Source organism: Malurus melanocephalus, unplaced genomic scaffold (assembly GCF_030028575.1).
Source record: "Malurus melanocephalus ecotype Western Australia unplaced genomic scaffold, MMel_1.1 scaffold_356, whole genome shotgun sequence".
Lineage (NCBI taxonomy): Eukaryota > Metazoa > Chordata > Aves > Passeriformes > Maluridae > Malurus > Malurus melanocephalus.
In genome coordinates this window covers 25,102-39,354 of record NW_026623588.1, presented here as the reverse complement: position 1 = coordinate 39,354, position 14,253 = coordinate 25,102, and the positions used below count along the sequence as shown (strand labels likewise).

The 14,253-nt window shown below is 55.9% G+C and overlaps 2 protein-coding genes across 2 annotated transcripts; both read left to right on the top strand.

The window, feature by feature from the left end:
* The first annotated feature begins 972 nt into the window (after positions 1-972).
* On the top strand, positions 973-1,820 carry LOC130580723 (notewaprin-a-like). The gene is made up of 3 exons (XM_057378407.1): positions 973-1,115; positions 1,313-1,474; positions 1,657-1,820. Exons 1-3 carry the CDS (start codon positions 1,001-1,003, stop codon positions 1,659-1,661), a joined length of 282 nt encoding a protein of 93 aa, XP_057234390.1. The 5' UTR covers positions 973-1,000; the 3' UTR covers positions 1,662-1,820.
* A 635-nt stretch (positions 1,821-2,455) lies between these two features.
* On the top strand, positions 2,456-3,233 carry PI3 (peptidase inhibitor 3). Its single transcript, XM_057378408.1, has 3 exons — positions 2,456-2,575; positions 2,771-2,932; positions 3,090-3,233. Exons 1-3 carry the CDS (start codon positions 2,461-2,463, stop codon positions 3,092-3,094), a joined length of 282 nt encoding a protein of 93 aa, XP_057234391.1. The 5' UTR covers positions 2,456-2,460; the 3' UTR covers positions 3,095-3,233.
* Positions 3,234-14,253: the final 11,020 nt, after the last annotated feature.

Sequence of the window (14,253 nt, the reverse complement as noted above, 5' to 3'; positions counted from 1 at the left end):
GCCTGTTTCCAGCACATCTTGGGCTTCTGCCTGCCCCAGAAGTCCCACAGAAATGTTCCAGGAACCCCTTACACAAGCTGAGGTGGATATTGACCAATTGATGGGAAATGGAGTAACTTCCCATTGCTCAAGGGAACCTAAAAAAAACAGATTTGCCCGGAGGCTGGGGCAGGGTTACTGTTTCCTTGGGAGGGAGGAACTGGTTGAAGCTTGAAGGGTGGTGGGGCCTTTGCCATCTGTACAAGGAATACAGCCCCCAATCCCTACAGYCATCAAGAGTTAGGGCTCAGCCAAGTTGTCCTTGTGCTGCATCACAGCTGGTGAGAGGGCCAGGAGGAGTGGATTATCCCACCCCAGAAAGGCCAGMCACTTTCTCCAGCTCCAGCCTCCTTCCTGAATGGCAGCAGCCACACAGAGAAGGCGCTGGGGTTCAGAGCTTGAGAAAGATTCACCTTTGGCTAAGCCAAAGCTGTTTTCCCTACAACAGCTTACACTTCCAGTGGAGCARGAATCAGGAGGGTTTGGGGCTGGGGCAAGTAACCTCTGGGGAAAACTTAAAGGATCCTCCCAGGGAAGACACAGGCAGCCTCATGCTGATATGGATCATGCTGTAAGGTTCGGTTTGCAGGACCATGTGCAAGCAAAGCWCAGAGGAAAAGCCATTTAACAGACCCCCAGAAGCGAACAGGGTCACCACAAGAGTTTCTCCTGGAAAAGGGTTCCTGGAGAAGATACCTGTCCAGGAGAAAGTAGCATCACTGCCTCCAGCAGCCTGCCAGGGTGGACAATGCCCTGGGTCATCACTGTGCCTGGGGGGCACAATGCYYCAGGTGAGGCTGCAGGGGTCAGTTGTGCAATGGAATAACTGCTTTTTGAGCAATCAAACAATAAAAAAAAWTGCTTTTCCGGAAAACAAAATGCAATAGGCAGGGGAAAAAGCTACAAAACATTGACAAGTGCCCAGCCCGTTTCCCCACCTCCATCCTCCCCGAGGGTTTAAATGTTGGTGTCCCCCACCTCTGACGCTCCCACCTCTCAGGGACACGGCAGCATGAAGGCGGTGGCCGCCCTCCTCCTGGTGGGGATGCTCATCCTCTGGGCAGAGCTGCCAACAGGTATGAGATGTCCTAGGATAAGGTATGGCGAGGAAAAGCTGGATAATGGGAAGAAGCCATGTTTACGTGGATGTTGTGGGAGAGGAGAGGGAGAGGGAGAGGGAGAGGGAGAGGGAGAGGGAGAGAAGTGTTTGCCGGGTACCATCGCCCCAGGGCCCCTCAGGTGCCCCGGAGCAAACCAGTCCCTCCTGTCGCAGGCAGCGCCTGGTCCTGCCCGCCCGTCCGCTTCACCTGCGCTCTGCACAACCCCCCGAACAAGTGCTTTACCGACCGGCACTGCCCCCGCGGCAAGAAGTGCTGCCGCACCTTCTGCGGGAGGAAATGCATCTCCAAGCCGCCCCGCGTCCCCATCTCCTACGGTAGGAACTTAGGGACACGCTCTAAATGTGTCCCGGCTCCCGGGATGTTGTGAGGGTGGCTCTGGGCAGGGAGCTGTGTCCAGCTGCCAGAGCCCTCCCTGGTCAGGCTGGTGGGGTGACTGGAGACAAACCCGCGGGATTGCTCTGAACGCCAGACCCAACCTGTTTCTTATTCTCCCCAGTGTGAGCTCCGGCTCCCAGGATGGACTGAGGGTCATCTCAGCGTTCCCATCCCATCTCGGCTCCAGGATCACTTCGTGACAGCTGTCACACAGTGTTATGTGCCACCCACTTCCCCTCTCCCTCTGCTTCCCYGCTGCTGCTTTAACAAATAAAAGAGGCTTTTCCCAGGGGTGTCTGTGATGTGTGACTCCTTTCCCCACCTCCTCCCGCCTCGTTCCAGGCTCATCCTGCTGCACAATCCCACGGCTGCTTTCACCCCAGAATTTCTGCCAGGGGAAGACGATGCAAATAGTCTGGCTACACACCTGCAGTGTTTTTAGGGGCTGGCTTGGGGGAGAAAAACCAATCCAGAGGCATACAATTTCCAGGARGAGAGAGGCTGTGTTTGGGGCTGGCCCTGGGAAGACATAGGCAGACTCATGCTGATTGGGATCATGCTGTAAGGTTTGTGCAAGCAAAGTACAGAAGGAAACCCCCTTAACAGACCCCCAGAAGGGAACATGGTCACCACAAGAGTTTCCCCTGAGAAAAGATACCTAGGAGAAGATACCTGCCTAGGAGAAGGCAGGTCCACTGCCTCCAGCCTATCAGGGTGGATACAGCTTGGCTCATCTCCCCTTGGCTTGTCCCTCAGCCCCAGGTGAGGCTGCAGGGGTCAGTTGTGCAATGGAATAACTGCTTTTTGAGCAATTGAACAACCCTATTTATATCTTGCTCAAAAGGCTTCCGGAGAGGAAAACCGTACTACACAACKGGCACACGCTCAGCCCGTTTCCCCACCTCCATCCTYCCCGAGGGTTTAAATGTTGGTGTCCCCCACCTCTGACGCTCCCACCTCTCAGGGACACGGCAGCATGAAGGCGGTGGCCGCCCTCCTCCTGGTGGGGATGCTCATCCTCTGGGCAGAGYTGCCAACAGGTATGAGATGTCCTAGGATAGGGGATGGGGAGAAAAAGCTGGATACTGGGAAGAAGCCATGTTTACGTGGATGATGTGGGAGAGGAGAGGGAGAGGGAGAGGGAGAGGGAGAGGGAGAGGAGAGGCATGTCTGCCGGGCAGCATCGCCCCAGGGCCCCTCAGCTGCCCGGAGCAAACCAGTCCCTCCTGTCGCAGGCAGCGCCTGGTCCTGCCCGCCCGTCCGTGTCACCTGTGCCCGGCCCAATCCCCCGAACGCGTGCCTTACCGACCGGSACTGCCCCCGCGGCAACAAGTGCTGCCGCACCTTCTGCGGGATGAGATGCTTCTCCAAGCCGCCGGTCACCCCCATCTCCTACGGTAGGARCTCAGGGACACCCCCTGCCTGCTCCCGGGATGCGGTGAGGTGGCTCTGGGTAGGGAGCTGTGTCCCCGGCTCAGCCTGGGGGGGTGACTGGGGACAAACCTGCGGGATTGCTCTGAACACCAGACCCAACCTGTTTCTTACTCTCCCCAGAGTGAGCTCSGGCTCCCGGGACAGACCGAGGGCCATCTCAGGCTCCAGGATCAGCCCATGACTGCTGCTGCAGAATGCTACGTGTCACTACTTCCCCTMTCCCTCTGCTTCCCCACCACTGCTTTATCGAATAAAAGAGGCTTTTCCCAGGGGTGTTTGTGTGTGTGACTCCTTTCCCCACCTCCACCCTCTTCTCTCCATCCTGGCACATAGTCCCACGGCTGCTTTCACCCCAGAATTTCTGCCAGGAGAAGAGGATGAAAAGAGCCTAGCTACACACCTACAGGTGGTGGGGGCTGGCTTGGGGGAGAAAATTCAGCTGAAGGARCTTGCCTGGGAAATCCTCAAGCCAGGGCAATAAAATCATAGCTCCAATAAGTTCTTGTAATTTTTTTAACAGCTGAGTTCTGGGGACAAAAATTCAGGGAGTGCCAAGAAACATCAGCAGGAGCGAACATGTGCAGCCTGAGGGACCTGGTGGCCCCTKTGCACTGCAGGGGCAGAGTGTCACCAGGCCCAATGCCCAAAGAGTGCCTGCCAGCCATCCCCAGCCCACTGCTGATGCCAGGCTTGCCATTCTCAACAAGCAGCCCCAGCCCCAACTGGGAGAACAGCTCAGTCTGTCTGCACACACTGGAGGGGACAGTGAGGAGCTGCTGCATGTGAGAGCTGAGCTAATGATGCCTCTGGCCAGGCACGAGCAAAGCAATCTGGAGAGCAGCACCAACTGGCCAGATTTTAAACCAACCCCAAGGACAGCAGGATGAAGACTCTGGGTGTGGGACTGACACCTTGCATGGTCCATGGTAGGTGCTGGAAGCTTCCTGGAGCAGGGAGAGCATCTGCTGGTCTATGGTCAAGTCAATGGAGGTGATCTCCTCTCTGTGGAGGAACTAGAAGGAGGCAAAGACTCACAAATTACTCTSACTGAGAAGGGAGAAGTCCTGTGGTGGAAAAAACCACCTCTCTGCTTAGCCTGGCCACGGGAGGGCAGAGGGAACTGGAGAGCTCACGCAGCGCTGGGGAGGCTGAAAACGCCAGGTGATCCAGCAGGGACAGGCAGAACAAGAGCTGGGAGCTCATCAGCCAAACTCAGCGTAAAATCAGACATTACTTCTGCCCAGTGTAAGGTCCTTGCAGGGGAAAATGATCCCTGACACCAGCCCAGCCCTCAGCGCAGAGAGAGCTGTGCCACACAAGCCGTGAGGTGAGAGGGGCAGAGCCCCAGAGCTCCCCCATCATCCCCGCAGCCCGGCCGGGACTGGCAGCAGCCAGGGCACCGCAGCCTGATTACACCTCCCGAGGCCATTAGTCACAGATCACAACCCTCCTCCTTCAGCACCAGCTATTATCAGCTATTAAGCAGGCATTTCCATACAGCTGGCTAATTTGATAATGCTGCAATTATCTTGGTTTGTTAACAAGATTAAATTGCTAATTGGTTTGATTAAGCACAGAGCTCCAGGCATGGGGTGCCTCTCAGCCGGCCCCGCATAACCCGATGGATGCCGTGCCCAGGGCAGCKGCTCTCTGCAGAGACAAGGAAATGTCAGGAAGGGCTCATCCTCCAAACCCTGCTGCCCCCAGATCTCCCGGTGAGAGATCCCTCTTCCTGCTGAGACAGCTTTGCCCATGYCACCGCTGTCACCCAGCTGCTGGCCCAGGAAGGCGGGAGGAAGGTGGCTTTGGGCCGGAGGATGCTCTGGGGACATCTAGTCTGTCTGAGTCCTGCTGCTTTCTGTTTTGGAGCCCTGCAAGCCAGAAATCCCCGAGGCCATCACCAACTGTGCCTCCACCTGCAGCTGTGTCAACAAATCCTCTGCCTTCCTCTTCCCAGGTACAGGTCCCTGCCTCCGGTGCACAGCATTTCCAGCTGCACTGGGGAGCCTGGGGAGCTCCCAGCACTGGATTACACTCCCCTGTACCCCTCCATGAAGCAGCACCCACCTGGGAGGGGCTGAGCAGTGCACCAAAACACACACAGGTCAGGATCACCAATTGTGGTAAGCTCCTGGCAGTGTGCATTGGCTGAAATCCTTTGGACCCAGGTCTCTAGGAAGAAGGGAATTGCTCTCTGTCCCAGGTATGTGTCAGCAAGACAATGGGAAAAGCAGTGAGTGCTGTGCCAGAGAGATGTTTCTGATTCTTCCCACATCACCTGTTCTCCAAGACCAGCACAGTCTGGAGATGAAGATGTTAATTTTCTCTGCCTGAGKGCTTACCACAGCTCAGGACTCCTTMCTTCTCCTGGGACAGGCCCACGAGGTCTGGCRCTGGGAATGTGGGCAAAGGATGCMCTCAAGGACCCAGCTTTGAGCTAGAAACAGCCATCATGGCACATGACAGCAGCAGCACCACTGCAGGACAGGCAGCAGGCCTGGCTTTCTCCATCTTCCCTCAAAGCAAAGGTTTTCAAGCCAGTCACTCGTGGACAATCCCCAAAGGAAGCATCCAACACCCCCCAGCATCCCAGGGGATGGAATCCAGAATCTCCCCAGGGATCCATCAGCACCACAGAGCATCCTTGCTCCACACAATGTACTTTGTTCCACTCTGAAATGGAGACAGGTCAGAGGGTGGAGAGGCCAGGTTTTAGCCACAGCACAGCAGAACATCTTTAATATTTTCTTGGAGCCTCTCCCTGCATATTTTATGGTCTGGCTCAGAAGATTGGGCGGTTGGGGTCTGAATACAGAACAGTTTGGTGCTCGAGGGTGATGTGAGACCTTTTCAAGAGGTGATTCAAACCAGCCTAATAAGGATTACTACAGCTTTGACAGTCTTTGAAAAGGGAGGGTTATTTAGCCAGCCTGGCCAAGGAGTGGGAATCTGTAGTCCCAGCMGGATCTCAGCAATCACATCAGTTCCAGAGGAGCAAATACCCTGGGCTGAGCAGACCCGCTCAGCAGCAGCTCTGCCCGTGGTCAGGAGCCRTGCACAGCCCTCATTGTTTCTGCTGAGGAGCAGCAATATTCCAGGTGGGAAAAGGAGTCAACAGCATCCTGCTCCCCACCACAGAAGAAAAATATATACACCTGTCCAGAAAAACAAACCATCCTCACAGCTAAAGGTCAACAAATGTATGAATTCACTCTGGGCTTTCGACTGTGGGGTGGTTTACACAAACTCAGCTCCTCACCTGGACCAAGACCCTCTCCAGGGGCAGGGAGAGAGTGGTCTGGGCCAGAGCTGTCTCACACCAGCTGATGCCCTCCASCATTTTCTTTCTGAATACACAGGTGTTCTCAGCTTCCATGGCCAGGATATACCAGTAACCTTTCCCAAAGCCCTCCCACCCTCACCAGTAACAGGTGAGCAGCAACACAGGACAGGGGAGCCCCAGAGCAGAGGGGGCTGGCAGGGGATAGAACCATGGCTAAGGGATGCCAGAGCAGCCCATTGTGATTTCTCTCCTGCCTAAAGCCCTGCCAAAGCTCACAAGCTGCTTGTGATGAAGCCCTTCAGTCTGGCAGGAAGCAGCTCTGCCTGCCCCAGCCAAGAGGCAGCAGAGCTGTGCTGAGCTGCTTGGCTCCATCCCCCGTCCATCCCACCAGGAATCCTCAGCAGGCTGCTCTTCACTGCAGCTGCACGAGGTTGCGCACACTCAGGAAGCCTTTCAGATGCTGGCAGGACTTCCCTGAGCCAGGGAGCCAAAAGGAAGGCAAAAAAGATGAGGCACTGACAGCACCCTGTAGCTGAGGGACATCCCTATGTGCCAGCAATCCTTTTTCCCAYGCAGAAAGAGAGAAAAGAGACATCTCTTTGCAGCAAGCCAGACTGCATGAAGACACATGAGAGCTCAGCAGGAGGCTGGCAGGGGCTCAGGCAGAGCAGCCTGGGCTTCCTTGTGTCCCATGGCAGGCAGGRCAGCTGGGCTCCATCATCCCTGCCCTCTCCCATCTCCCAGCAGGGCTCTCCCTCCACAGTGCCTCAGAGAGGCTGATGTCTGTGTTCAGCCAAGCAGCTGGGATGTTCCACAAATAACAGCTCTGGCAAAGGCTGGTGAAAYACTCGCAGACTCACATGAAGCAGTTTGCAGAGAGGAAAGCAGCTCCCACAGGCACCAGCCCGGCACCAGCCCCTGCTCAGGCATCAAACTGCAGCACAGATCCCAGCACAGGTCCCGAATCACGGCCCACACATGTGCTCAGGGTCATAAACTCACCAYTGCTCCCAAATCCACCAGCACAGGAACAAAGGTACCTGCACACCCCGCCCAAAAGAAGCTGCTCACCTGCAGAGAGCCCTTCAGAGCTGACACCAGTGCCTCCCGATAGCAAAGTGCTCTGGAAGAGGACGGTGGGCTATTTATGCTATAGGGCATCCCTGGCTCTCTGCAGCTCCAGCTGTGGAGGGGAAGCCGTTTCCCAGCTCCTTCAGGTCCCACCAGCAGCGCTGCACAGGGGAATTCCTGTCTCTTCAGTCCTGCCTGTGCCAAGGCACACACAGATGCTCCTTTCCCTGACACTATGTAGGTTAATAACATGCAATGTGATGGCAAGACACAGGCAACCGCAACACGATGTCAATATTTAGCTTTTACACATTTGGCTAATTAGGAAGCAACCTGTGATTCCCTGAGAGGGAGGAAGAGCTGCTTTGCCCCTCTCCCTCCCCTTCTGTATGTTCCCCGTTCAGATGGGATAAACGTCAGCTCCCTATTTCTGGAGTTCGCTGGTCGCAAACGGTCTGTCCCAAAATGCTATTCCCAGGCAGTGGATGTCAGAAATCATTATACTAAATAAAGCTTTATGAATGATTCATGAGGCTGGATTTCACATTAATCAGGGAGAGATGGGCAAAAGCAGCAGAGCATCCCAGACTGCCCTGGCGCGTTCCTGCACAGCAAACGGGAAGGTTTGGACCTTCAAGGCGTAAATCAGAGATATGGTGCCAATCAGAGGAGCACCCTGCTCCCAGCATGATTAGAGCCTGACCCAGCAGAGACTGMAAGAGGCAGTGGGCTGTTGCCCAAATACCTTTCTGCCTCAGGAACTCCTGTGACTCGATCGTGTTAATGAGCCCAGGGCAGCCGGCTGCTGCTCCGAGCATCCCGAGATGCACGACTGCTTTCTGCCTGAGCCTGGGAATCCTGTGCTGCCTCCCTGGCTCTGGGCATGATGGCCTCTAAAAATAGAGAAATGCCTTCCTGACATGTCATCAGGGGGCTCTTTCCAGGGCTCAGGCAAACAGGGTTTCTACTTGGATTCACTGCTGCATCCCAGCAAACCAGCAGGCATCTTCTCGGGACACAAATGCTGCTTCCACTGCTCCAAGACTTTGGAAAAATGGTAGATGTGTTCTCTCTTGGTACCTGAATCTGCCTAAAAAGGCAAGCCCTGAACTCTGTCAGGATCAATCAAAGAAAGAGGGGTGCCCTCAACACTGCAGCTGRTGGCAGGAGGTAATGAAATGTGGCATTCTGCGTGCATTTTGTAGGAGCAAGTGCCTGTGCCTCCCCCAGCCATCCAGACTCAGCCAGCGAGCTCTCATCCACCTGCATCCTGTATCCTTGGCTTCTCCTCTGCTGCTTGCTCCAAGATTCCTGCTAAAAAGCCCTCAAAACTACAAAAATCTAATGAMAAGCATCCAGAATGGCTGTACAGCAGGGAAAAATTCAGCACAGCARATCTGGGCTCTGACATGGAGACAGCAGTGATTCTCCACGCAGCAGCAGAGGAATATCTATCAGGAGACTCAGGAGCTGTCAGACACCCCTGCTCCCGCCTGCCGTGGCTCTGCAGCCTTCCCAGGGCTGGCAGTGAGTCACCAGCCCTGAACCACAGAGCCACGCAGGGCTGAGCACTGTCAAGGGCATCTGGGGGACGTACTTGGGGGTCTCATGCTGGTCTGGCCCCCCAGAGCCACCCTGAGCCCACTCCCCAGTGCTCCAGCATCTCCAGCCCCACATCCTTGGACTGAGGCATCCTGCCCATGCAGGGATGATATCTACAGGAGGGAGAGGCAGRGATGGGATGGAGGAAGCCAGCAAGTCCCCTGGCATCCTTCAGAGCCTCAACACCTGAAGAGACTCTGGCAGCAGAGCTCTCTCACCAACCCCAGCCCTGCCTGAACCTTCTGCAGAGAGCCCAGAAGACAGAGACAGGAGAGCAGACCCTTCCCTGCACCCAGGCATCTCCAGCTGCAGTTGTTCCTGCACGTTCATCCCTGGCAGATGGAGGCAGGTGGAGGCAGAGCTGGGATGAGAGCAGGGCGCTCACCCAGAGCCTCAAACCACTGGGGCACTGCCACCTACAAAACTAWGACAATGATAATTCACCAGCAATTTATAGTTTGGAAATTTTCAGCTGTGCCATCACAGCTGGCCAGACACTGAAGAGCCTTAAAGTCAGTGGCCACTCTCTCTCTCCAGCTCTGGTTTGCTGCCCCTGCTTCCACCAGCTCCAGGCCCTCACCTGGGTTTGCTGAGGGATAAAATTATCCACAGGCTCAGATAGGTCTCAGGGAAATCATCCTTTAACTTGACYCTTTTAATGCATGAAAACAGTGATTTCCAACTTGCCTCATTGTATCATTTCTGAATAYTAATTTATAAGGCATTTCCATGTGCASTGCAGCACAGGGGAARGTGATGGACTCCCCATCTCCACCCAGCCTGGCCTTGCTGGCAGGAATMAGAGGCCACCTCTGGCTGCCTCCATGGCCATGGCCTTGTCTGTGCACAGCTATCAAAACCAAAATGCAGGGCAAGTGTCTTCACTGCACGAGCCTGTGGACAGTCAAAGCTCGGCTGCACTCTTGGTTACTCGCATCATTCGACCTGCAGTATTGCAAGATTTAATGACAATTAAAGTCGTGCTTCCATCTTCACCCGTCTCTCTCTCTCCTGGCAGAGAAAGCAAKAAGTGAGCCCRTGSTGCCTGTGCAAGTGTGGRTATTAAGATTGGGTTTTGTCTGTCSTGGTAAATGAAGAGTGACTGGGCTGACCCTGGCACCAAAGCTGGGTGTCAGAGAACAGAGCCTCTCCTCTGACACCACTCTGTCCTTCTGCCAGCATCTCACCTGTGGCAGCTCCTGCTCCTGCTSGGAATGGTCTGGAGAAGGCTGGGCCCATGGGAAGCCCTGGCTGGAGATGCTCCAGCAGATTAATAATGAGCCTGGGAATAGCTTTTGTTTTTGATGAATTAAATTTTGGTGATGTGTCCTGGGTGTTGGAGGATGGTGAGACAACCTGGGGTGGAGACAGAGCAGATGGAGGGGATGCAGCACATGGAGATTGCAGGTTTCTGTGARATGGAGGCAATCCATATTCTCAAGGCATGGGAGAGCCTGCCAGATACTAAATCCATRCTCTGAAGTGCCTGACCTTATGCTGCAGCATCTCCCTGCTCCCTCGCTGGATGCTCTCCACCAGTATAAAAAATAGCCACTGCCTTGATACGASTCTCCAGATTTTCTCATGTTTCCAGTTAGAGTTTTGGAGACCAGCCACAAGCCAAGGTCTCCATCAAGTTCAGTGAATGTTCATTAATCTTTCCTGGCTCAGGAACTCAGTGGGCTCAGTAAAACTCGAGTTCAGAGGAGTTCCAGGCTGTCAGAGGGATGGGCTGTTGCAGGCCATACCAAGAGCCTGTCCCATGCCTGCTGCAGATGGGTTCCAACAACTCACCTTACTGCAGGAGGCTGGATGTGCAGGTGTATCCAAGGGCTCCAGAGGCTCAATGAGGCTGGTTAAATCATTTCCAGCATGGAGCAGGCTGATATTCCCTTGTCAGCAGCATCCTCAGCCACTCTGTGGCTCTGGGAGGAAGATGGGGGCTGCAGGCATGGAATCCCCTGCTGTTTGTGTCCCCACTTTTCTTCTGCTGGAAGATGCTGCCATCACAGCTCAGCTTTCTCTCCCACCACCCCATGGACTGGCTCCAGGGAGAGGCACAGGAACTGGGACAGCTGATGGCACAAGAATGGGAACAGCCAATGGCATGGGAAGGAGAAGTCCAAACCCCTCCAGCTAGAGCAACCCCCTCCCAGAGTTCAGGGAATAAACACCCCAGCAAGCACAGAAACCACCAGGGGAAAAAAAAAAAACCAAACAAAAAAAAACCAGTATTAAGGAAAGCCCATGTATTTAATATTAAATCTTTAGCAYTGAGAAGCACAAGACCAGGCTTTTGCGTCTGCCCTAATTTAGCTCTTTCCCTCTGGAAAGGACTATTTGTGAAATGCTTTGTGCTCATGTCCCTGGCATTAATCAGCCCCTGTCAGCCSCCGGCTCCGCGGATCCCCCTGCACTCGCAGGTGCGCTGCTCTATCCCACCCTCCCACGTGGCAGGTACCCAGCGGCTCTGGCCTTTCACAACAGATATCCGAGGGGCTCAAAAGTGCTTGAAGATTTTTCTTTTAATTAGAGGAGCTCTGGAGACATGCTATATTCATATGTATTTTCGGCTATTTTTTAATTTATTGCTACATCAGCTATTAAAAAAAAAAAAAGGCAAAAAGAAGAAAGGAAGGGAGCTGCCACAAGCTGAGCGCCTTTCGGGATGACTCACTGCAGCACTGAAATGGCTGCTGGCTTCAGACTCACCCTGCCTCTGCGATTTGCTTCCAGACTGCAGAAGAGACCACGGCAAGAGGTTTTGTCCCCCTGTCCCCGCGTGGAGGATTTGCCGKGTGGTTATCGACATAATCCGCCCGGGGCTGCGGCGGGCGGAGACCTGCGTTCCTCAAGAGAGGAAGATGGGGGGAGACATGAAAGGAAGAGATGGCGAGGCATTTCCAGCTGACCTGATTTTCTGCTTGCTCCCATCTCCACATCGCTGCCAGCTAGCTCAGGAGTGGCAGTGGGGACRTGGGGCTGGCCYGTGCTGTGGGGAGCTGTGCCTCACYGGGGCCATYGMAAMMACAGCTGTGCCAAGGAAGAGCTCTTATGCCTCAATTAACTGGAAAAGAGCCTTAAAATGGGAGTCTCCTTTTCCTGCCACAGCTTGCCAGAGTCAGTGCGAAGGCAGGCCAACAAGCTCTGGTTGGCTCGTGGCAGAGTCAGGGCTTTCACCTCTGAATTTGTGCAGAAAAGGGAAAATTCACCTCAAGTGCCATTGATGCAGCAGCCAAGTCCCCTCTGAAGGACGTGATGCCAGCACAAACSTGCACGGGGCCTCTGCAGCCTGGGAGGTGAACTTCCCTTCTCTGCAGTTGCTTCCAGCCAGAGCTTTGAGCTGCTGCAGGAAACATGGAGGTGTCTCCCCTCCGTGTCTCCCCAGGGTGATCCCTCCTTTCTGGAGGCAATAAGGGCAAAGCCCCAGCAATTCCCTTCCCACTCAGGCTTCAGCTCCTCCWCACGGCCCAGGGACACTCAGCAAACCTCCTGGTACCTCCTGGGAGAGCTGATTTTGGGGGGGACAGAGCTGAAGTCTACTCTGTAGTAGAGCATAAACAGGGCTCTGGTGCAGACACAAAGTGCCAGATGGAGTGGGCGCCCTTGCAGCGCCAGGCACAGCTCCTTCCCTGAAAAATGGTTGGATGAGAACTATTTTCAGAARGGAAAAGAAAATTCACCCTGATCACCATATGTCAGTGACAAGGCAGAGAAAACCCCACGTGGGAACCAGCCCTCCTCCTACCCGTGGGCTGCACCCCGCTGGGGCTCAGCACCCACCATCAGCCGGGCTCCCAGCTGCCTGGAGCACACAGAGATGGGCATGTTTATCTTGCAGCTTCCAGGGATGCTCAGCCATCTCTAATTGCCATAAAAATAAGTGYTTTTTGCTTCATATCACAGAACAGAGGAATTTCCCTCAGGTTTTTTTTYCYTTTTKKTTTWWTTTTTTTCCTCTTTTCTGAGGCCTCCCTCAAAGTCATCCCTTCCCCCTCCCTCCACTGCCTCTTTCCCATGTAAACAAGCAGAGGCACACACAGTCTGACACATCACACACATGGAGACAYGCTGATGGCCCTGCAGCGGCCAGCACTGCCTGGCACAGGGACAGGACTGGCAGCACACGCGGGAGGCGGGCGTGCGGGCAGGGAGAAGGATGCTCGCCACCAAAAAGAGCTCTCAGTCCRCCTCGTGCAAGCCCGGAGAAGGGTGAGAGCCCTCGGGCTCCATCCCCTCGGACAGCGATCAGCAAGCCGGTGGAAGGGATGCAGAGGGTGGTGTGAAGTCTCGCCCMGTGCGAGCCGCCCGTGTGACACAGCTACTCTGTGCCGGCTGCCGGAGCAATGAGCCATCGCTGCGGGGACATGCAGCCCCGGCCGTCACCCTGGGAAGGTCCCTTTCTCATCCTCTCCTTCCCACCCCTCTSCTCCAGCAGCTGACTTCTGGGGGAGCTGGTGTGCTTGCCGGGCTCCCCAGGCTGCCTGGGGATGGCCCCGGGCGCGGCAGCTCGCTGACCTGAAACCCAGCGTGTGCCATGCCCGGGACTCGCTGCCTTCACCCGCCTCCCAGCGAGCCTTTGAAGAGACACCGCGGAGCTCAGCGAGCCTGGGGGGCTCTTCCCCGCGGGGCTGCCCCGGTGCTCCACACGCTCCCTGTTCCAAGGAGCTAGACGGAGATGGATCGCATGGAGGGCGACTGCGAGGGCGGGGGTGCATCGTGTGCCCGGCCCGGGGCGGCTCCGCTGCCGGGGCCCTGCTCGGCCTGAACACCCTCGGCACGGGACCGCCCGGCAGCCCCAGCTCCGGGGGCTCAGCCCCAAGGGCAGCGCTTGCCACCCGGGCAGCTTCGCAAAGAGCTGGGGTACCCCACACGGGTACCCCCAASGGGGCTCTCTCAGCCGTCCTGCGAGCTCTGCCGGTTGCCAAGGGACTTCCAGCAGGTAAGACTTCAGGAATGCCGGGGGTACCCACGCCTGGTCCAGATTCCCGGCTCGGTTCCGCCTGACATCTGTGGTGCCTTCGCTGGGGACACCGCCAGCCCCGCACGGAGCCGTGACAACCTGTCAGCCCGTTTTGCCAAAATCAGGTCGCCGGTCTTGTCCCGTGGGCTCCCCCCGGGCATCCTTTGCCCTGTCCCCTATAYAGAGCTCGGGAGGGGCTGGGGAGAGGCAGAGGCAACGGGGAACCGGGTCCCGGTGGTCTGGGACCGGGRACTGGGAACCGGGAACGGGGGACCGGCTCTCCCCGACTGCTCCCGCGCCGCGGCGCCGGCGGGCGGGCGGAGGGCGGCACCGGGAAGGGCGGCGGGCGGGACCCCCGGCCCCGC

Coding starts and splice junctions, on each gene's coding strand:
- LOC130580723 (XM_057378407.1), top strand. CDS start 1,001: ATGTTGGTGTCCCCCACCTCTGACGCTCCCACCTCTCAGGGACACGGC. Junction 1,116..1,312: donor CTGGGCAGAGCTGCCAACAG/GTATGAGATGTC, acceptor CTCCTGTCGCAG/GCAGCGCCTGGTCCTGCCCG.